Source organism: Carassius carassius, chromosome 12 (assembly GCF_963082965.1).
Source record: "Carassius carassius chromosome 12, fCarCar2.1, whole genome shotgun sequence".
NCBI lineage: Eukaryota > Metazoa > Chordata > Actinopteri > Cypriniformes > Cyprinidae > Carassius > Carassius carassius.
This window is the reverse complement of record NC_081766.1, coordinates 30,298,798-30,322,868: the sequence shown is the minus strand read 5'-3', so window position 1 is coordinate 30,322,868 and position 24,071 is coordinate 30,298,798. Positions and strand designations below refer to the sequence as shown.

General features: G+C 34.7%; 2 protein-coding genes across 3 annotated transcripts; both read right to left on the bottom strand.

Annotated features, from left to right (window-relative positions):
• Positions 1-3,149: 3,149 nt before the first annotated feature.
• LOC132154365 (regulator of G-protein signaling 21-like) lies at positions 3,150-6,451 on the bottom strand. Its single transcript, XM_059562894.1, has 4 exons — positions 6,436-6,451; positions 4,887-5,012; positions 4,164-4,330; positions 3,150-3,998 (listed from the first exon to the last, which is right to left on the bottom strand). Exons 1-4 carry the CDS (start codon positions 6,449-6,451, stop codon positions 3,822-3,824), a joined length of 486 nt encoding a protein of 161 aa, XP_059418877.1. The 3' UTR covers positions 3,150-3,821.
• Positions 6,452-14,391: 7,940 nt separating this feature from the next.
• LOC132155203 (regulator of G-protein signaling 21-like) lies at positions 14,392-23,335 on the bottom strand. 2 transcript variants are annotated; one of them, XM_059564068.1, is made up of 6 exons: positions 23,137-23,335; positions 22,904-22,995; positions 22,020-22,118; positions 21,800-21,861; positions 20,976-21,142; positions 14,392-14,903 (listed from the first exon to the last, which is right to left on the bottom strand). In XM_059564068.1, exons 2-6 carry the CDS (start codon positions 22,954-22,956, stop codon positions 14,658-14,660), a joined length of 627 nt encoding a protein of 208 aa, XP_059420051.1. In that variant the 5' UTR covers positions 22,957-22,995; positions 23,137-23,335; the 3' UTR covers positions 14,392-14,657. The 2 variants fall into 2 exon arrangements, with proteins under 2 accessions (XP_059420051.1, XP_059420050.1); XM_059564067.1 differs by lacking the exon at positions 23,137-23,335 and having other exon boundaries at positions 22,904-23,062.
• Positions 23,336-24,071: the final 736 nt, after the last annotated feature.

Below are 24,071 nucleotides of genomic sequence, written 5' to 3'. Positions count from 1 at the left end.
TTGTGCAGTAGTTAGGCCTAATATACAGTTACAGAGATTTGCACTAATGACCAGGTTTCCCTTTGTTTCTTTTCACCCAAGTTTAAATTTGTTTGTCTTAATTTTGTACTTGAATTTTATTTTCAATATAATTTTTTTATATGCTTTTATTTCTATGCATATCATATGGCAGGCTGCAATCTATTGAGTTCAAATCAATACAACATTTTCTAAAATACTTATAGTGTTTTTATTCTTCAATCAGTTAATATAAACATATATTAAAGATGTTATAGGACGTAATAGCGTTATAAAACATAAAAAATAACATCACAGTTACTTTGCTGAGTAACTAATTACTTTTACAATGTGGTAACTGAGTTACTAACTCAATTACATTGTGGGAGAAGTAATTTGTAACTGTAACTAATTACTTTTTCAAAGTAAGATGACCAACACTGAGGGTGAGTTATTAATGACATAATTTTCATTTTTGGATGAACTAACCCTTTAAGCCCGTAGACCACAAAAACAAACTTTTTGGATTTTTTTTGCCTGGCAGACAACAATAAAATAAAATAAAATAAAATAAAATAAAATAAAATAAAATAAAATAAATATAAAATAAAATAAAATAAAATAAAATAAAATAAAATAAAATAAAATAAAATAAAATAAAATAAAATAAAATAAAATAAAATAAAATAAAATAAAATAAAATTAAACCCCATAACTTGAGACCACATGCTGATCAGCCACAACATAAAATAAAACACATTTGTAAAAATACATCTTACATATATACACAATAAGTGTTGGGAAGCTTACTTTGGAAAGGAATAGGTTACCCTATTTAAAATATAATAAGTAGTGTAACTATTTAAATTACTTTATTAAAGAGGGTGATTTTTCATTCATTAGTAATCATTTTCAAACATTTAAACCAGGCAGGGTTAAACTAGTACTCAAGACTATCAAAAGCCTTCATCATTTGAATTAAGCTGAGTGAAATAATTAATCCAAATTAATAGTAACTCTTTTATCATTGTCAATAATGTGTCATTGCCAATAAGAAAATGCTATAATGAATATTAAACTGATAAAAAAAAGGCTCTGTGGAAAAAGCACGTATGATATCTATGACATCATGTCTACCGAAATATCATGTTCTCATGTTGATGAAGCCAACATTTCCCCTTTGGATATGACTGTACTCTTAGTTGCATTAGACTTATTTAATCTTGACCCTTCAAACTATTTAAAAGCATGTTGACTGTATAATAACCTAAAGTTAGCCACCTAAATTATAATAACACTGACTTAAACCATATATACTGTTGGTAAGATTGCTATTTTATTATCTTCAAACCTCACAAGTTGATGGTATTATGTTCTCTTATTAGGTCGAAAGCACATGATGTTGTTACTGGTTTCATATGTGACTGTTCTGCAGATTCTAGGTGTGCTGATGTGAAAACAGCCACGGATTTTGCATCCCAATGTCTATATTGTAACCCATGCAAATTTTTTCTAAATAAAATTGTACATTAACATGTTTTCTCATAAGATGCATTTGAAAGTTTGATAACTGTATTTATTTTTCTTGTGGATATTAAACACTCTCCTTACCTTCTATGTACCAATGTCTTCTGTAAAATGGGTAAAGAAAAAAATTATGTTTAGCAAGGGCTAAAAGTAACAGTAGGCCTTGCATTCCAGCAGGTCATCTTCTCCATTAATATTTGAAATGACTGTGCTAGAATTAAAAAAAGTCTAAGGATGACAATGAAATATTGATATTTTACAAAATTTTACTTTTGAGAGGAATCTGTTAGAGGGTCAACTACAAACATCTTGAGCTTCTGTGAATCAGTTCAGCCTGGTGTTGCTGTAATACAGAATTCATTGTAGTGATCTGTCTCCACCTAGTGGTCAAGTATATGTACTAATCCATTTTGCAAAAACTAAGCTGCTGCTCCAACTTCAGCTGTAGCTACTGACCATAGCTGTGTCCAAGGTCACTCCTGGATAGTTTTCTCCTGTTAATATAAACCTCCCTGTGGATCTATGAACAACCACTGAAGTTATATTTCCCATAATGCAACGTAAATGGGACTGCATACCACAGGCAATGAAACACTGGGCACATTTTTGAGGAATATTGCTGTCAATGGGTGGCCAGGTGAGAAACAGGGCCCACGACCAATCCAAAGTATCCAGATAGAAGTTTGTTGCTCATTATCAATAGGAAAGTGTCCAAGCAACATCACTTGGCAACATTGCCCTGTGTTCATTTATCATCACCTTAAGAAAAGTCATTAAAATATGTCCCAGTGTACCTTCTTAATTTTAAGAAATTTTCCATATTGATTTTACCTGTGTTTTGTTTAACGTTGCACATGAAACAATAGATTGCTGTTTGCAACCACAGCTCTCTGAAACATTGAGTGGAGAGATCCACCATACTTATGGGAAGAGCATCCGTGCCTGACCTCTGCAAAAGCATCCAATGGGCGTCGCTAGACCCCATTTACTGGGGTACGTACGGGTATCTGACAAATTTATGTGGAGAGGCCCAGTTTGCAGTGGCACATATGTCCTTCAATGAAACCATTTTAAACAGACCCCACAAGACCCCCATGCCCCTAGTGGAGTGTGCTCTGAAGCCCTCTGGGAGACCAGCGAGATGGCTTCCAAGAGCCAACGAGAGAGGTGTTCTCTTCAGAAACCTACGGGTGTCGTCAAGGACACTACGTCCATGTTTTATACAGTCTATGGGCGCAATTCGATGCTTCTGTAGAGGTCAGGTACGGATGTCCTTCCCATAGATCTGGAACATGAGATGATGAAAGTGAACTTAATGTGAGAGTTGTTTTTGTAACCAGTCCACCAGTCCTCTCTGTCTAATATATTCACTTTTTCCCAGAACAGGCTATGTAGTACAACATAGGAAGTAAAGAATGAGTGATCTATGCTGAACATGTGAGTCTGTTGCTTCTCACTCACAGAAAGACAAAAACTTTACACATTTACAGAGTGCTGATATAAAACTTTAGAAGACTGGTCCAGGATCTGAGTTTTATTTATTTATTTTATTTCATTTTTTTTATATATATAAGCAATCCAGGATGTGCCTGCATGAAAGTGGTCATATATAAATGGATCATTAAAATAATAATTGTACAAATTTCCTCCTGACGACATAACATCAATCATAAGAAAACCTTAACAATAAAGTTTCTTTAGAATAAAAAAAAATACATAGCATCATTTTCATCTATAATCATCATAGTCATCATCATCATAATAACATAATAAAAAAAAAAATTCTGACCAATAAGTTGCACTATTATAGAAATGAACTTTAGATGAATTAGCTATACAAGTTGTGTTTGAAAAGCAGCATTCAAATGATCATTTTCTTATTATTATTCTTGATTTCTCAACAGTATGCTGATAACCAGGAAATTACTGAATTTGTTACAAATCCCCAAAACAAATCTGTTTAATCCCATATAGAATGATTTCTCACATTTTTGTGATGCATGAATTTTTCATGTTTAAAATGAGATGTTGTTATTTGGTCTAATTTTCTGTGAACAGGAAAAACAAGAAAAAAGACAACAGCAGAATACAAACAGAATAGATCCTATTGTGACACTGTAAACATGTTTTTCCTTCAAAAAACTTTATACAGCAACATAATGAAGAAAACCGATGAGCTATTTCAGTCCAAAACTAAAAAGGTAACGCTTACCAAATATAAAAAAAAAAAAAAGAAAAAAAAAAAGCTGCTGGCAATTGTTAAACTTGAGGTTCATGAATCATTAATCATTATGAAGTCAACTCTTTCCATGATTTTGCAGAATGGACTGGTAGATATCAGACTTCAGAAACCTGGGATAGCAGTCTCTCGCCATTAGACTGAAGATCATCTTCTGTGCAATGTCAAACGATTTGAGGGTTGGCTCCGAGATGTTGTTTGTAATATTTGTGCGAGTCCCAGAATCAATGTTTACCTGAAAATAAGGGCAACACATTTGTTTTTTTAAATGAATGAAAGTAATATCTGATTTGTTTCTTAAAATACAGAATGCCCCCCCCCCCCCCCCCCACAGTAATTGATTCTCTCACTAGGACATTACAGGAGTGTAGCACAGTTCAGTCAGAGGGGTGTTGTTCACCTGTCTGGGTGCTTCCGTTTGCACAAACTCAGTGTAGATTTGGTTTGCCCTGCTGATCATCTCTGGTGCGCTCTTGATCTTTTTGTATTCTTCACATGCCAGCCAGAACAGAATATTCTCCTCACTGTATTCCGACTTTAGGAAGTCCTGGAAAGCCATCTGTCCCGCTGCAGCATGACACCAATATTAAAGTTTATTAGGACAAATAGTTAAGTGTTACTTCTCCGATTTAAATGTTGAAACTGAAATTTCAAAATGGATAATTGAACATAATTTAAACAGCTACAATTCATATAAGACTGATTCAATATTTAATACATCTTTATACAGCAATGAGATTGAGATGTATCACTTCAACATGATCCACTGACTAGCGTTTACAAATGACAGGGTAACTCTTTATTTATTTTTTTAACATTTGCATTATGCCATCGGACTCTAATAACAAATCAACTGTGTGTAATCCATAAGTATCTTCTTATGCTTTATGCTTTCAAATAGACAGTAAGCAAACTGTGATACATCTACAAATTATTGTCTAGATATATGACCTGTATAAAGAATGTACTGAATATTTTTCTCAATAAACATGCTTATGATATATATATATATATATATATATATATATATATATATATATATATATATATATATATATGCTTCATGAATAAGAAAAAAATCTTTAGAAGTAACATTTATATATTCAGAGCTGAATTTTCTTACATTTGCAGGACAGAAGCTTCTCGATGGACTCACCCCAAGAGTCCACATCATCAACGGGTTCCTGAGGAAAGCAACAAAATCTACCCTTGAAAATTACATGGAGATCCTTCACTGGTGAAGCTGATTCTGATACAGATTTCAAATATATTTATGCGTTCTGCTAATAACATTGCTATAACTTTAAATCCTTAGAATCTGAAATCCCTTGTGACCAGTAAATCCAAGCATATTAGTCGTTAATATCATTTCAAAATAAGAATTTGGATGGAATCATTAATAATCAGGAACTCACTTTATGGCCATCTCTGACAGCGGTGTCTTCTGCATGGAGTCTCCTTCACTCTCTGACTCTGTGTGGCTCTGGAGGGTCTAAACACATTTACTGGCATGAATGGAACACATGGAAATCAGCATGCAAAGCTTTGGGCAGGGTCACCTCCTCAGTTTGTAAGGTCACGAAATATCTACAGTGCAGAAGTGATGGCATGCTCATCAGTCAACTAGTTAACTTTGCTTTATGACTTTTTTTTTTTGCACAACAGAATGCAAATTAATGATCATATTTTGATACATGCATCCCTGTGTATATCTGTGTAAATATTTAAAAAAAAATGTGATTTAAATGACACATTTAGTATACTGTATATAATGAGGCAAGGAAAATTCTAGGTGCAATGCTGCTAAAATTCAAAGCATTGGAAAAATCAGATCCATGATTCCAAATACCACAGATGTAATAAAGTGGAAATTATATATATATATATATATATATATATATATATATATATATATATATATATATATATATATATATATATATATATATATATATATATATATATGTGCAATATGGAAATAAAATATTCAGTAATTACATCTAAAATCAGTCAAGGAAATAATTTCATTTTAATTCTCAAGCTGGAAAATGTATTTATTTTAATTTACTATGAAATGTATTTATGCTGAAAATTAATAAATGCATTTTTAAATAAATTGAATGTTTTGATAAATATTATAAATGTATCAAAATTATTTAATATCATAAATACTTCACTTAATATTTGATTAATTTGTCACATAAGGTTATGCGCTCAAATACTAAGCAGTGCTGCGCTTGCTCACATTCAGCTGGTGCAGCCGGCCCCAGATCAGCAACACCTCCCTGTGTGATGGTCCACGTGGGTCTCTATTAGGTCATCACCACATTTATCCTCAATACTGAAATTACAGAATGGAAATCCTGCCATAACCAAATAGCTTGTGGTTGAAATAGACCTAAATCGAAGTATTTGCCTATTATTTATGATCTAATCCCTTTAATGGCACCAGAAAACCCCTCCATCTCATATTTAATTTTCCATCATTTCCCATAATCAAAGCTACATCTCAAATATTATATAACACATAGTGATACCAAAAAGTAAATCTGCAAACAAATGATGCTGGAGCTTTTCTCATAACTCAAGCCTTTTTTGCAATGATTTATAACCGACTGGTTTCAAGGTGATTTTAGTGGATGAAATTCACACAGGTGTCCTAACAGACTAACCACAGGTGTACTCCATCACATTAACTATGAACAGTGTTGGGGGTAATGCATTACAAGTAACGCGAGTTACGTAATCAGATTACTTTTTTCAAGTAACTAGTAAAGTAAGGCATTACTTTTTAATTTACAAGAAAATATCTGAGTTACTTTGTATTCCCATTTTTTGACTGACAAGCCTCCTGTTCCCATATTGGGAGAAATCGGAAGTATGGAGGCATTGTGTGCGCTGTGTGAACATGTTACTGTAGTTCTAGACTAAATGTGAATGTGCATTAATTCATCCCACTCACAAAAAAACAAAAAACAAAACAGATTTAGTATTCATCAAAATTAATCAAAACTGTGAAATGCAAACTCAGAATATGACGCAAACCTGCAATAACTAAATATATTAAATAACACAAATGTATCTATTCCCATTTTATTAACAGTGTCTTTGCTGCTGACTTTTAATGATCAAGTTCAACCATACTAATAATTAAAAAATGACTTTAGATAAACTAACAATTGTGCTTCATTGTTTTTTTTTTATTGCTGAAGAGTGTTGAACCTTCTTCTCCTGTGTTCTACTGTACAGACGTGAATTTACTTTTCCTTCAGCCTGAGGTTTATTCATTACACTTTTTGGTTTGAAAGGGCTTTTACATTTGCTATAAATAGAACGTCTTATATTAAAAACAATCAAGCCCTGCTCATATTTAAAAAGTGACATGAAAGTAACGCAAAAGTAATGTAACACATCACTTTCCATAAAAAGTAACTAAGTAACGTATTTAGTTACTTTTTTAGGGAGTAACGCAATATTGTAAGGCATTACTTTTAAAAGTAACTTTCCCCAACACTGACTATGAACATGATCAGTGTTTGACAAGCAAGCATCACAATACATCTCCATTTTGAATAGTATAGGTCTATTGTTTACTTTCATTATTTTTTTTTTATAATGCTTTAATGCTTAATAATGCAGAAGTGTGCTTGTTCTGCTTTTACGTTGACTTTGTCTGTGTGTGTGTGTGGCCTACATGTTCAACTCCTTCTCCCATTTGATTTTGTGTGTTTCTTTGTTCACTGGATAATGAGCAGTGATTCTGAATACTGTGGGATCGGGGGCTGCTACACCAAAGTTAAAGAGTCTTGTTTATTGAAAATTTGGAGTGATGGCCTTGGGCGGCCAATGGAAAAGTTGTATTTAAACTTCCTACCACAGGTTATGGTTTGATTCACAGGTAACACTAGACATGAAGGTTGGGGAACAAATGAATTTCCCCTTTTTCAACCTTGTTCACCACTTTTTCTCATTTTGGACTTAAAAAAGTACCACAACTGCAAATGAATCACCTATCTAACCTTTATCTGAATATCTTCACTAAGCCCCCCCCCCCCCCCCCTCCAAAACAACAACAACAACAAAGGTTTCTACATGATGCCCACTGTGCTCTCCTTTAGTGTTGTCTTAGTCTGTCAATGGCCATGTAAATCTCCAGAAGCAATGGAAAAATCCTCGGACAGATTTACATGCATAATGACTTACACATGACCAGGAGAATTTGGTTTCCAAAAAAGCTGGCAAGGGCGAGGACACACTCACCTGTGCTGACTCCTGAAATCAAAGCTAGTCATTTTCTGTGACACACATGAACACATACATCCAACTTCACTTGTCATTTTGCTTTGTATCCAGTCTACTTTGTGTTCATCTACACTTCTGTTCATACTCCGATTCGTCCCCAAAATTGAATGAAGAGATGAGCACAGTTTCAGAAAACTGTAACAACATTAATAATTCATATTTTCATATTTCCAGACCGGGTCGAATTGACTGTAATGCATCATTACGTTCACACTGGGCTGTGAAGGGACTGCAGAGCTGAAAACAGTCTTGCTGGAGACTGACTCATTTGTCTGTAGAATTTGCTTGTAGCACCTGTGCATGTCTGTTTTTTTTCTGTTCGACAGGGTCAACAAGATCAGGCAATCCCTTTGTCAAGCTTGAAAACAAGATACTATATTTAGAATTCTCTTTGGGAGAATCCAGATAACAAGCCGGCCATGAATCAAACTGTGCCTGCATAATGTAGACTGAAAAAGTTGGGCAGTAATGTGAGGTAAAGTAAAGTTGGGCTGGAATGATCCTGGAAAAGCATCCCAGTATCATAAAGTATTCAGTCTGCCCATTTAGTCAGGTCTGTCAAGGACCCCGGGGATAGCCATGTGTAAATCCTGATCAAACAAAAATGCATAAAAATGTATATATATATATACTTATGTTTAGTAAGGACACATTCAATTGGTCAAAAGTGACAATAAAGACATTTATAATATTATATCAAATTTCTATTAAAAAAACATTGACATTGATCAACATTGATAACAGAAAATGTATCTTGATCTCCAAATCAGCATTTTACAAAGATCTCTGAAGGATCACGTGACACTGAATATTCAGTTTTGTCATCAAAATAGAAAACAGTTATTGTAAACAGGAATACAATTTCACAGTATGACTGCTTTTAGTGTATCAAATAAATGCAGCTTTGGTGAAACTAAGATACTACTTTCAAAAAACATTTGAAAGTTTTACTGACCCCAAACTTTTGAGTGTTATATATAAATAATTTACTCACCCTCAAGTTATTCCAAACCGGTTTGAATTTCTTTCAACTGTTGATCAAAAGAAGATAGTTTGAAGAATGTTGGAAGCCAAATAGTTGACGGTAGCCATTGACTTCCATAGTATGGAAAAATAAATTTAAAAAGTCAATGGCTACTGTCAACTGTTAAGTTAACAACATTATTTAAAATGTTTTCTTTTGTGTTCAGAAGAAAAAGAAAAAAAAAGTGGAGGGTGAGTAAATGATGACAGAATTTTCATTTTCATTTCTCATCATGTGTCAAAATGTACAAACTCCTTCCTCCAGCAGGAGGAGCTGTGTTTCCTGAACGAACTTCCTCTCACCTCTGTTCCTCCTGGCCTGCTGCACACTAAACATCCATGTGCAAAACACCCCCACCTCTCTTACAAGCATCAACAGGGATGAATTTGTCTTAAATCTTCACACGCTAGTGTGTCCTGTTAGTGTCAGCTAGAAGATAACCTTAACTAATCTGTTGCATGGCTTCATAATGGTGACATGGAGAGATGATATGCTGTAAGTGTTTAATAATCTGCTCTAGGATTACAGCAAAAACACTCATAATCCTTTTTCACATTTTGTCATTTGTGTAGCTTAGCAAGATGATGGTGGTTTATATGTCATTTGAAGGAGTAAATTATTTTGCTTTCATTTCACAAAGCAGAGAGGATATTTTAAATATAATTCATTTATTCAAATTATATCATTTTATTTCAGGCATACTGCAGAATCCCATTGTTTTTTCTCTAAAAAATGATAATCCTATCATCATTTACTCACCCTCATGTCATTCCAAACATGTATGACTTTCTTCTGCAGAACACAAACAAAGGTGTTTTGAAGAATGTTTCATAGAATTAAAGTCAATGGGGTCTAAACAGCACTGGGGCCACACTGACATTCACTGTACACTGTCCTGGTGGAAAATTACCAGCACATTTATTTTACCAAGGTTTCCTTCGATCCTAAAACACCACACAATGAAAAAATCAATGTGGAAAATTCCTTATTAACTCGGTACACTATGCGTGTGTAATGAAGATATTTTTCATGTTCCAGGGAAGAAGTAAAGTCAAACAAGTCTGAAACGACATAAGGATGAATAAATGACAGTATTTTCATTTTAGGTGAACTATCCCTTTAAGACTAGCTTCTCTTTCCTGTCAGGGTCAAATGCTTTTGCAGAAACATCTGGTGTATCTCAAAGTAGCACTGTGGGGTGTTAAACACAACAACACATTTGATTATGCCACGCTAACACTTGTCTGTATTACATTTCCCGTAACAAGTGTTACACCACCAAAAGCTTTGTTTCCATATGGTCACATAGAGCAAGCGTCCATTTGGGTTACCTTACGGTATAAGACATCTTCTGTACAGTCAGAGCAATAATCAGCCTTCTATGTTTGTGATGATGACCCAATTCTGCCTGATCTCACACAGCCCCCGAAACAGTTCATTAGTCAACATCTATTTATGATTCATGAAACCTCAGTTCTTCCACTTTAATAGATATTAAAATAATCGTTCTACCAAGATGCTCGATTTAGGGCTAATTATGATTATTATGGTTTGATGGTGTTAGTCTGATTAACTTTAAGATTGATAAGGCTTCTTAAAAATGTATGGACTGCATCCTTGAGTGTCTAATGGGGGAAATTTGGGAAGTTTACGTGCTTAGACAAGTGAAGTGAATAAATAGCAATGGTAACGGTAACAGTTTTCTTACTGTATAACAATAAATTATTTATAAAAAGTGGGTTACACTTTATTTTAAGGTGTCCTTGTTACAGTGTAATTATACATTTAAGTACTGAGTAATATTAATTAACTACATGTACTTACTATATGGTTAGGGTTACTTATGTAATGATTATGCATGTAATTATGCATAATCAATTGTTATTATAATAGTAGGTACATGTAACATGTGTAACAAGGAATCCTTAAAATTATGTGTTACCAAAACGTGCAACCATATGTAAGCCAAAACCTAGTTTTAATCCTATAGTAAGTACATATTGTTAATAGAGTGCATTAGTGCCGCCCACTTTTTTAGTATTGTAAGTTTTGTAAGAATTGTAACTAACCAAATCTGAGATGAGTAACAACATTACAAACTTTTATTTAAAGCAAAAAAAGTATTTGAAAATCGGACAAAAAGACGAAAGGAGAAGACTGTGTTTAAGTCTTTAGTGAGGAAAAGAACTACAATCCCATGAACCACTGCGTATGACATAATCAAATGAAAAACAACAGAGAAATCTAAAACTATCCATTTGAAGTTGTTGATTGTATATTTCAAATATGTATTTTAAGATTATTTCTAATTATGCATATATGCATAATTTGCAATAAATACATTTTTTTGATATATACAATAAACAACTTTAAACATAGTTTTCAAAACTGTTTTCGAGTACAAAAAGGAAATTATTGAAGCGGTAATCTTTTCAAATTAGTCGTGTTGTTTTTCTTGTTTCATGTGTCACAGTAATGATCAATCTACAGGTTATTTAGTGCTTTAACACATCCTAAAGTTTGCATTTTCATATTTTTTCAGTATTAAATTAAATCGAGTTGAAATGAGATACATTGAAATTGACAATTAAAAAAAATACAGTCAGGTTTTGAGACATCTGATGAAACTTAAATTTAAAATGAAAATATGAAAATGTAATTTAATATTTTTTTTGCAAAGATAAAGATGCAGTTACATATTAACAAGGTCACAATCAGGTATACTTAAGAAAAATAAGAGTAACAGAAAAAAATCTAGCTTATAATGTTGTGTTACTTTCGTCCCAACTGACAGGGTCGAAAGTAACAATGTGCAACGTATGTTCAAAGTGAAATTATACTGAAGTCTTTCTACATTTCTACAAAATACCACCTGGTATTGATAGACCACACTTCTGAGTTACTGGCCACAGCAGAAATATATCTCTGTCTACAACATTATCTTTTAAAATGATGTTTTTCTGAAAAATGGTACTTTCACCCCTGCTCTCCCCTATACTCCCGTAACCTGAATGTTGCACTCTGTTAATATTACTCACTACTTATATATATATATATATATATATATATATAAATATACCCCTAAAAATAGTTTTATAAAAAAGTTTTCCTGTGAAATTGGTTTGGTAGCCTATGTGACCTCAGAATGCTCAGAATGAACCAGAATGATGCACTTATTCAAGTAAACTGTTTGATTAATGGAGCAAAATTATTCTACATGCTGCAAATAGAAATTGAGTAAAATGTTGGATATACATATTTTTAATTCCATCTCTGACTGCGTTCTGCTTGGTGGCACCCAAAGTTAGACATTATGCATTCCAGTAGCCTGTCTGTGCATGCATAATCGATGATTGCTATGAGACACTAGCAGTCTGGTTTGATAGGAAGACAGTGAATCAGACGCGGGTCTCGCTGAAGACAGCTGGAAATCTGACATGAGCTCTAATGACTCGCATCAGGAGGTAAATGTGGACACCTTTGAGAAAATGATTTGTGGAAAATTTTTTTTAAATACATCACTGGGATGAAATCTCGACAAATTGCAAACACTGAGTACCTGTTAGCTATGTTTGCATAGCACAACTAGTGTCAGCCTCGAGCAGCACACCTCCCACAGTCTGTCTGCAGAGTGCACGCAAATCCACTGCAAGCTCCAAACAGATTTCATTTGGTGGTCAAAGTGGGTGGTTCTTGGCTAAAATGAGCTGTGTTGCAGTGATGATGTATTTTTTTATACAAAACCTAGAACTTTGTTAGCATTTTAGCACTTCGAATGGGTTTTTGGCTAAATGCTTTAAATAATGTCAGTGGTTAAAACAGATCAAGCTCAGGATAACCCTTCATGATTTTTAAAGCTTCTACTTGCCTGGAAAAAGTTGCTAATAAGTGGCTAAATAGGACTACAGAGGTTGACAGGGACATTAGAAGTCATTATGCAAAACAGAAAAACACATCTACTTACTACTCGCTTTCATAGCCTCATTGTGTTTATAATGATGCTCTAGCAAAAAAAAAAAGGAAGTCATGCAACTGTGGTGGAGTTCATTTTAAGATTTTTGTGATCGTAGGCTTCAAAATTCATTAAAACGGTCCACAACTTTAGTTTGCAACTTTATGTCAACCCTGATTCCAAAACCCCTTTTGTTGGCCCACATAAGGCGTATTGTTCCTGAACATTACAACCCTGTCGTTTATCTGTGTGCTGCACATTTTATGGAGGATAGCAGTGTGGCAAAATTGACACCCTCATCAATATTTACAGCTGAGCAGATGAAACTTGCAGTTATGGTAAAGGCTGTGTCATTTTCAGAGCACACTCTAAACGGTTCACCAATCACAACTCACTGGATTAACTAACCAATCAGAGCACAGTTCATATTTCGGAAGGAGGGGATTAATTGAAACAGGAACTAAACAGGGTGTTTGAGACAGAATGTAATGTAAAATATGTGAAACATAATATTTTGGAACAATCAAGCATGAAGATGTATTCTAGTACACCCCAAAACCTAAATCAAGAATTTGTAAAATCCATAATAGGACCCCTTTAAAGTTGTGTTAATTTGTGAAGATTATCATTATGAAGAAAATGTATAAGAATCTTTAACCCTCTGGAGTCTAAGGGTATTTTTGGGGCCTGGAGAAGTTTTGTCATGCCATGTAACTGAGTTACAGTTCATTTTAATGACGTGTTTGTAAAAGAAGATCAGCGCAGACAAAGGCTGCAGACAGCGCACCTTGTTTGTTATCTTTATTTTATAAGTGCACAAAGTTTTGTTGTTATTATGTCTGTATCCAAAAAAAAGTAGATCCTTTACAGATTCGATTGATGTATTGCTCTTATCTGTACGATTAAAACTGAAAGTGTAATTTAAGTTATTTTCGGGGTTATCAGGAGAAAATTACTCAAAACGCGTATCCGCGTTAATCGACTTGATAGGGTTAACTTTTGTTGGTCACAGAGCTTCTCTTCTGCAATAACCAAAAAGTCAATGGAAACATTTTTACTGGGTTTTTATGGAGGGAACCAGGGTGATGCTAACTTCAATGTCAGCCTAAAAATACCTGATCAGTGTAGTGCTCTGTTGGACCAGACTTTAAACTGATAACCAAAAGTCTGGCTACACTATCAAAACTCCTTCATAAACATGGATTTTATAAAGTCCCATCCCAATTTTTCCTCAGACATTTGGTTTTATTTTTCAATTCTTCAAAGTTCTTTCAAGTTTTTTTTTGCTCTCTTTTTTACTCTGTCTTTGACAGTGATGTGACAGTGCCCGTTGTTACAATTAGCTGTAGGCCAAATTAAAATACATATATGTACAGTTTATTATACAGACAATCCTTAAACAGTTATTTACAATGTTTAGGCATTCTAAACATGTAGATTAAATTAAGCTTGGCATGAAATCCTTCAAGCATAATCGAGCATTTGACAATCATAACAGAATTATTAGTATTTAAATACCAGCCCACAGGATCTATTGTTAATAAATAGCTAAGAGGTGCCACACGATCAAGTGCTATTGACAATATACAACAACAACACAACCTAGCATCACACATCTACAACCAGTCCGCTGTGCCTTCAGGACGTTCATTAAAAACGAAGGAGCGTGACCTTCTTCTGATCATAGTGGGTGGGCCTGCCTTCTTGGTCAGGGTCAAGTAGATATCGGAGGTGAGGAATCGTGGGTAGCAGTCTCTTTTCATTAAGCTGTAGATTTTACTTTGTGCTACATCAAAGCAGGACGTAGTGGGCTTCAGGATGTTCTTCTCAATAGTGGCCTTGGTTGAGTGGTCGATGTTGATCTGATGGGAAAGGAGCAAAACGTAAAACATGAGGACGTCAAAAAATTAGGTTTTCGAACACTATGATGAAATACAAGGTTCATGAAGTTATGCAAGATGAAAATGTCGTAGAAAGATCATTTTTGTGGGCCAACTATGATTTCGCCATATCGCTGATCTGTGTTTTCTTCAGCTTTAGAAAAATCTCATGAGGAGGAGATTCTTAGTAGTAAAACTTTCTTCTCACAAATCATTTTGACAACACAAGTGTTGCAAATGATCACAACACATGCATATAACAAAATGCGCTGCAAATCATCACAACATGCATATAACGAAACGCGCTGCAAATCATCACAACACATGCATTTAACGAAACGCGCTGCAAATCATCACAACACATGCATTTAACGAAACGCGCTGCAAATCATCACAACACATGCATTTAACGAAACGCGCTGCAAATCATCACAACACATGCATTTAACGAAACGCGCTGCAAATCATCACAACAAATGCATAAACGAAACACGCTGCAAATCCTTCACAACACATACATATAAAGAAACGCAGCAAATCCTCACAACACATGCATTAACGAAATGCGCTGAAAATCCTCACAACACATGCAATTAACAAACGCTCTGCAAAAAGCACTGACCACAATGTAAATGTTTCAAGGAGACCTCAAAAAGTGTCGGACCCGACTTGGATTTGTTTATCGTGCAGTGGCTACTTGTCAGTGGAGTTGTTGGTGAACTGAAAGGTGAGTTTTTTTTTTTCAATGTGTTTTTTAAACACCATGATTCCTTTATCTTTTGGATATTATTAGCCTAAATAAGCTGAATAATTACATGATTAAATGTAAAACGTTACTTAAAGGGTTAGTTCGCCCAATTTGCTAAATTATGTCATTAATAACTCACCCTCATGTTGTTCCAAACCTGTAAGACCTCAGTTTATTTTTGGAACACAGTCTAAGATATTTTAGATTTAGTCTGAGAGCTCTCAGTCCCTCCATTGAAACTGTGTGTACGGTATACTGTCCATGTCCAGAAAGGTAAGAAAAACATCATCAAAGTAGACCAGGTGACATCAGATGGTCAGTTAGAATTTTTTGAAGCATCGAAAATGCATTTTGGTCCAAAACTAGCAAAAACTATGACTTTATTCAGCATTGTCTTCTCTTCCGTGTCTGTTGTGAGAGAGTTCAAAACAAAGCAGTTTGTCATATACGGTTCGCGAATGAATCATTCGATGTAACCGGATCTTTTTGAACCAGTTCACCAAATCGAACTGAATCGTTTTAAACGGTTCGCGTCTCCAATACGCATTAATCCACAAATGACTTAAGCTGTTAACTTTTTTAATGTGGCTGACACTCCCTCTGAGTTCAAACAAACCAATATCCCGGAGTAATTCATGTACTCAAACAGTACAAAACGATTCAGTTCGATTTGGTGAACTGGTTCAAAAAGATCCGGTTACATCGAATGATTCATTCGCGAACCGGATATGACAAACTGCTTTGTTTTGAACTGTCTTACAACAGACATGGAAGAGAAGACAATGCTGAATAAAGTCGTAGTTTATGCTATTTTTGGACCAAAATGTATTTTCGATGCTTCAAAAAATTCTAACTGACCCTCTGATGTCACATGAACAACTTTGATGATGTTTTTCTTACCTTTCTGGACATGGACAGTATACTGTACACACAGCTTCAATGGAGGGACTAAGAGCTCTCGGACTAAATCTAAAATATCTTAAACTGTGTTCAAAAAATAAACGGAGGTCTTACGGGTTTGGAACAACATGAGGGTGAGTTATTAATGACATAATTTTGCAAATTGGGCGAACTAACCCTTTAAGATGGCTAACTTTAATATTCTCAACTAAATATAATTTCAAGGTTAATGAAAATAAATTTGTAATGCTTCATTAATTGTTTCTTAACGTGTATTTGCTGTGAGGATTTGCTGCGTTTCTTAATTTATGTGTTGTGAAGTATTTGCAGCGTGTTTCGTTTGTATGCAAGTGTTGTGAGGATTTGTAGCGCGTTTTGCTATATGCTTGTGTTGTGAGGATTTGCAACACTTGTGTTGCTGATGTTTTTTCAATTTGCATGTGTTTTCTTAAGTTGCAGCGTATTGAGCTGTCTCGGCCACCGTTATATATATATATATATATATATATATATATATAAATTCATAATGAATTAATTAGTGATTAATTTTTTCTTTGTCATTTTATCAGTACAGTAACATTTCTGACTCCATAACCCTCAAGTCTGTGTATGCATGAATTACATTTTAATAATTATGAATAAATTAATAGATCTGCACAAACAAGGGAGTGTCATGCCATTCACCTATATACTGGCAAAACCAAATACAAAGACATTCTGAAATGTGTGTACATTTTTAATTTACACTTTTCGCTCACACTGTTGTGTTGTTAGTAACATTTGGCAAATAAACTATATAATAAAACGAAATAAAAAATGATCAAACATGTTCATGAAATTAGGTTTTAAAAAAAGTTTTATTTGTTATTTACACACATCTTTTCTGTCCACAGCATTTGCTCTGACTCATTCTCCCTCTGTCCAGGCCACAGTTGCTGCTTAAAAAGCATTTCTCCAAAAGTATTACATATAACACATGTGTCTGTCTGTAGTTTTATGCAGGCACTGCTCCTCGTGTATGATTAAACAAGTATTACAATTTTAAAGTTTTCCTTTACCATCACTGATAAGATAAAGTTGACTTTGAGCGGTGCTACCTTCCATTCTTAGTTGTTTATCCGTTCTTACTTTGGTCAGACTAGAGTGAGTGGTCCCACTGCCTCATTTTCACTTCTCAGTTTTTCACAGTCTATTTTCTCAGCTGTGTGGGTGGCTGAGGGGGAGTTTGCAGCCAAAAGCAGGAAAACCACACAGTCACATATCTGCCCCCAGTCATGTGGCCGGGGGCCGACAATGGCCTCTGCACAAACACAATGGCAGGTCTTTGATGGCGATGCAGCTCTGCACTACCACAGACTTCATTTAACAGAGCCATGTTTGCTTTTAATGTGACTCCCACTGAGGTTAACCAAAGTGAAGATTCGCTAACAGAAACGTAGCATCATTCGTTACCAGCAACAAGGTGCTTTCCAAAATAGCATGTGTTTATTTGTTGTGGGGGATGATAAACAGGTTGTAGTGACATAAAATAGATCTCTTAAAAATTAAAATTCTGAATACATGGAACCGGTGTTGTGGAAAGTTACTTTTAAACATAATGCATTACAATATTGCATTGCACCATAAAAAAGGAACTAATTCTGTTACTTCTGTTGCTTAGTGTTAGTGTTACTTTTTCACCTGGGCTAGGCTTGCTTTTTTATTTTTAATAACAAATACCTCAGATATTTTCTTGTAAATTTAAAAGTAATGTGTTGCTTGAAAAAAAAAGTAATCTGATTATGTAACTCATTTTACTTGTAGTGTGTTACAACAGCAGAAAGTTGCACGTTTTTGCTTAAAACTTTGGAACTGAATAGCCTAAATGGCTAATTTCCTTGTTCAGTTCCTTGAATTGTGCAGATTTCAGTAACAGATTTCTACCTGACTAGATCTTCCTTGTTCAAATTCACCCTACTGTTGTTATATTTGCAACATACAGAAAATATAGGCAAAAATTATATAATTCTGGAATAACATTATGGATAACGTCATTTGGAATAATGTCATTTTATGTCATTTCACGTGTTTTTTTTTTATTGTCTCAGATCACCAAAAACCTTCAGTCACATATTGAATTATTGGCGTTACACATGGTTCTCCAGAAATACCTTGAAGAATTTGACCATCAAGGCATCAAACATGAAGTGAGGAAATCTACGGACATGAAATGTTCTAAAAATCACTGTTACATTACAATGACAACATAACGCAAAATTAGTTGCAGTACGACCAACTGGTCCCAAATAATAAAGCTAATAAAAAAAAAAAAATTGGTGTTAATGTGCCAAAGCATTGTATAGATACAGCCTCAAGTGAAATTTTGGCATCATGCCTCAAATTCGTTGCTGTGGTATGCGAAAACGGTTTTGTCTATCAACATTTATTTGAAATTTCATTATAACTTTTGACCACAAGGTGGTGCTGTCTGAAAACTTTTTTGAGTACTTTCAGGTCATGGTCTCGATGGTACATACAAAGTTTTGTAATGGTACACCAATGCATTCGTAAAATATAGCATTTTATATCAAAATAATCTATTGTAGTCAATGGCAATTTCATGTTTTACTCAATCATAATGCCACCAAGAGGCACAGACACAGTTTTTTTGTGTCCTTACAGTGTGCCCATACATGTGTGTCAAATTTAGTGAAAATATATCATTTTGTTTTGCTGTTATTGACAGTTTTATATATGAGTACAGAAAAAATGACTGATTGCAGACTTTATTTGCATTTACTTGCCACTTTCTATCACCATTTTGGCAATTTGGTGTTAGCATCTTGCCGGCATGATATGTTTCCAAATTTCCTATGGTGGTTTCGTGTTGATCGGAGTAACGGTGCTCGTTGGTAATCAAGCTGATGACCCATACCAAGTTTCTTGACAATACATCAATGCATTAATAAAATATAGCATTTTGCTACAAAATTCAAAATGGCAGATGTCCAAAATGGGAAATATGGAAAAATTGGTTATGGTTCGACTCTGTATGCTACACTGAATCTAAAGAGACCAGTGATTTTTGGTCAAACGATTCAGAAGTTATTAACAAATATAGCCATTTTTCATATCTTCTGACCACTAGGTGGCACTGTGCTGAAACACTGTAAAGCCCCTTTCATACTGCCATTCCAGCAAATACACAGGTAAAGTGTTCCGGCAATTGTTCCCGGGTCGCTAGATTTTGCACTTTCACACTGCCAGTGATTACCCGGGATATGTGCGTGCTTTCACACACAACGGTAAAGATCCCGTAACGACACGTGACATCAGGGCGTGACGTGTAATGTACGAGTCGAAAACATTAGGCACGTTATACTTTCACTGAAGCAAGCGAACGATCTCGGCGTCAGCGTGCAAGTGAGGAACCAACTGATTTCTGCTTCATTACAGTTTGCACATATATTTTTGTCGCGAATGTTGATCGTCCTTCAAAACAGCCGGTAAAAGAGTCGCGCAATAACGCGCATCATCACTTCGACATGGCATTAGATCTGGCTTTTGTTCACACAGCGCTCGTCCCGGGTTGAACCCGGCAATGTAACTAGGTCCCCGACCCGGGTTCAATGCCGGAATCAATCCCGAGACGTGTTTGCTTTCACACAGAAGGCAACCCGGCAGTATTCCGGCAATATGCCGGGTCCGACGTGCAGTGTGAAAGGGGCTTAAGTAGCCTCAGGTCATGCTTGTAATAACACACACCAAGTTTGGTCCCAATACACCAAACCGTTGCGGTGATATAGCCTCACATCCATTTCTCTGCGTAATTCTGCAAATTCGTTTATGCGTTATTCAAGAACGGTTTGAAGAATTAACTTGAATTCCACAACTTTTTGCCAGCATGGTCTGAAGATGATCTGAGACAATTTTGTTGCGAATTATACAATGCCTCTAGGACGAGTTCGAAAAAGGAGGTTTTTCAAACATTTAAAATTAGAAAAAAAAACTACACTTTGCGATTTTTGAATTTTGATGTTCATTCAATTTTCCTTCTGTGCCTTATGGTTCAAAATATATTAGCATAAAGTTAAGTGAAACTTCGGAAGAGTGCCGGCGCTAGAGATTTTGAGTTAGAGACTCCAAATTTGCTACGGTGACTTTTCTCACTGTTTTCTATTAGTGTGCCACTAACATAACTTTCATAACTTTCACGCAAGCGGTTCTATGGGCTTGCCATAGACTCAACAGCGGAAGAAGAAATGTAAGAAGAAGAAGAATAAGAATGCCAACGGATACAATAGGTGCCTACACACCTTTGGTGCTTGGCCCCCAATAATGGTAAATTGTTAATGTTTTACAGTAAGGTCATGGAAAAAAAATGTTTCCACCCTGTCGTTATGTTCAAAATGCAAATGTGCACATACCTCTTTGGGGGCTTCCTTGTCGATGAAAATGGCATGTATCTGTTTGGCTTTAGACTGCAGTTTGGTTGCAGACTCAGTGGTCTTAAAGTCTTCACAGGCTAACCAAAACTCAATGTTCTCCTCACTGAACTGAGTGCGTAGAAACTGTGTGAAAACTTCTACCCCATCTGAAACCAGATGATTTGATAATTATTCGCTAAATGCATGAGTTACAGTTGAGTAAATTCGACTGGACAAAATAATTTGTACAAATGTTTCTGTTAGTATTCTTCTTCATGTTGTGCTACGTGTTTTTTTTTTTTTGTTTTTTTTTGCATTGGAATATCTATGCAATAGACTATTGCAGTTGTATGGTTAAAACATCTGAAAATGGTATGAAAAAAAAAAATATTTTTATATTTGTTACAGTTTTAATTAATCTTTGTTGATGTTAGTTAACTAATGTTAAAAAAAAGTTTTTCTTGGAAATTTGAGCTAATTCTCTTCAATTCACCATCTGCAATATATGACCAAATGTGCACATCTTTATAATGTCCTGTTGGAGGGCTCATAATAGCTGTTTGCAGCTATATTTATTATTATCTGATCTATACAAGTATGCTTGTAGACTCACACTCACATCAAATAGTGTGTGTGCGTGTGTGTTTTGAATCAAACTATTCATTGGATAGATTGACATGCAAACCAGAATGTTCAGAACCCTGTGTAGTCACAAGCAGGTTTCTGATCCTGTGGTCATGATGAGATGCACGCTTCTACTTCAGCTCAATGAGAAGCATTCAGTATGTTAACTACGGTACACTGCTAAGACAAAGAGATCATACCTGAGTGACTCAGCAGCTCCTCAAAAGAATCACGCCATCTCAGAGCCACGTCTTGTGCAATGCTGTTCAAATCACATTCATCAGTTATTACTTTAAGAGTTGGAAAGGTGCTTCATGAATAATCAGCGACACTTTGACAATACTGCAGTTAAATAAATACCCCACATTGTTTTAATTAAATAACATTGTGAATCGATGTGTATACATGCTAAAGACTTACTGGTTAGTTTTAGCTGGTGGCTTCTTTTCAGGACTGACATTTTCATGCGATCCAGACTTTGCCAGAAGAAGACTGAGTCTACCTTTTTTATCCTTATTCCTGCAAAGAGATAAAGCAAAATCAATCAGTCAATCTATCTATCTATGGCATCATATTGCATTGTGCATAAACTTATACATATGCAATCATAAACTGCATGTATTACTTCCACCAGGCACCAAGCCAAAGATTCGTGACAGCTATAAGGGGAAGTGTCACCAGAGTGCTAGCTATAGGTACTGAAGCACAAAAGTCAGGCTGATCAACAGCTATAAATAACAACATGGTAGTTATGGTTAAACACACAACAAATACAAAATATTTTCTGCTTTTATATTAAACTCTCAATGTTTTACATGCATTTATATTTACAGCAATAATTTTGCTTTTGGTTCTCACTATATCATGTTTTCATCTTAACAAAGAAGGTTTCAGACATATCTCTGGTTCACCACTGAGATACTACCACAATTGTTCTTGATATAAGATATATTCATGAAAGAAGGTGCATAAGTCTAACATGTAAAGCAGACACATCAGCAGGTGTTCTCTACGTTCTCTTGTGTAGGACAATTTATTCTCTTGGCTTTTGTTCAATGAAACGAATAAAATGTTGCTTTACTATATCCCAAAGGTGAAGACAAACTTCTTCATGTTTGGTCACAACGATGAGCTCAAAAAATAAAGGAAGTCTCAAACAACGAAGAGAAAACTATCCAAACTTAATTTCAGTGCACTTGCTAAAAGAATGTCCACAAACCCCAGAGGGTGAATGCACAAGACAACATCTCCCTCCCTCAACCAATGCTTTGAGTGATAATATGAGAAAAGTGATAAAACTGTACCTCAAGTGTGTGTCTTTCATTCTGCATGCGAGCAGCTCGTCCTCACTGAGCATTTTGAAATATGCTTCCTCCTTGGGGGCAGAGAAGTTAAACTGAGGAAACAGAAACACAAAAATCTTCATGCTCTTCCCTATTGTTGACACTCACACACCAAACACAGCAGATTCTTAGTCTAATGCAAACTATCAAATACTGAAGCTTATATTTGTGTGTTAAGAGATCATTTCCCATACCTGTTAAGATGACTTCCTGTCAGGGAAACTACCCGCCGTTTACTGTAATATTTCACTGCCTGGGTTTTCTTGCTGTAGGACATCCATCTCCTGGCAAATTTTACATGTTTTTACATTTATTTTCAGGCAATATGCTTGAGTCAAGTTTTACTTAACGTCCTACTTCCTTCTAAGCGACAACAGGATGGTGGGTTGTCAGCGTGTGGCCAGAGGTTTCTGAAGTACTCAGAGGGAGGTCTGAAGACCTTGTGAGGACTATGTTAGGTTTTTCAACTAGTCAGCAGTTGACTAACTTATGCTATAACTTATGCAAATTTACTAAAATACTGTATTGTTCAACCATTCTTTTTTTTTTATTATTATAATTTTTTTTAATTACTAAAATGCCATGTGGTGTAATTATGAAGTCTTGATCATATCAAATATGATTTTTAATGAATACTTTAACATGGCATAACCCAGGAAAACTACGGAGTCCCGCACATGACATGCAGGAAAAAAAATATTAGGTTAAATCGTATGCACAAATCACTAATTTGTTCCCTCAATGTACTAAAACGTGCACACGATTACTATATATATATATATATATATATATATATATATATATATATATATATATATATATATATATATATATATAAAAAATAAAAAAAATAAATAGATAATTTTTTTTTAATAAATAAATAATGAAGGTCTGTAAGGTCTTCTCTGTGACTTAAAAAAAAACTTTTTAATTTTTAAAAACAAAATAAATACTATTTTATAAATAATAATATATATATATATATATATACATTTTTACTTTTCTGGTAATTTTTTAATTACACCCCATAAAAAAAAAACAAAAAAAAAAAACATCATAGAACAATTATGTCTGTTGCCATTTTAATTAGTTTATAAATTAAATTTTCAAGATTTTCGAGAGGTCTTCT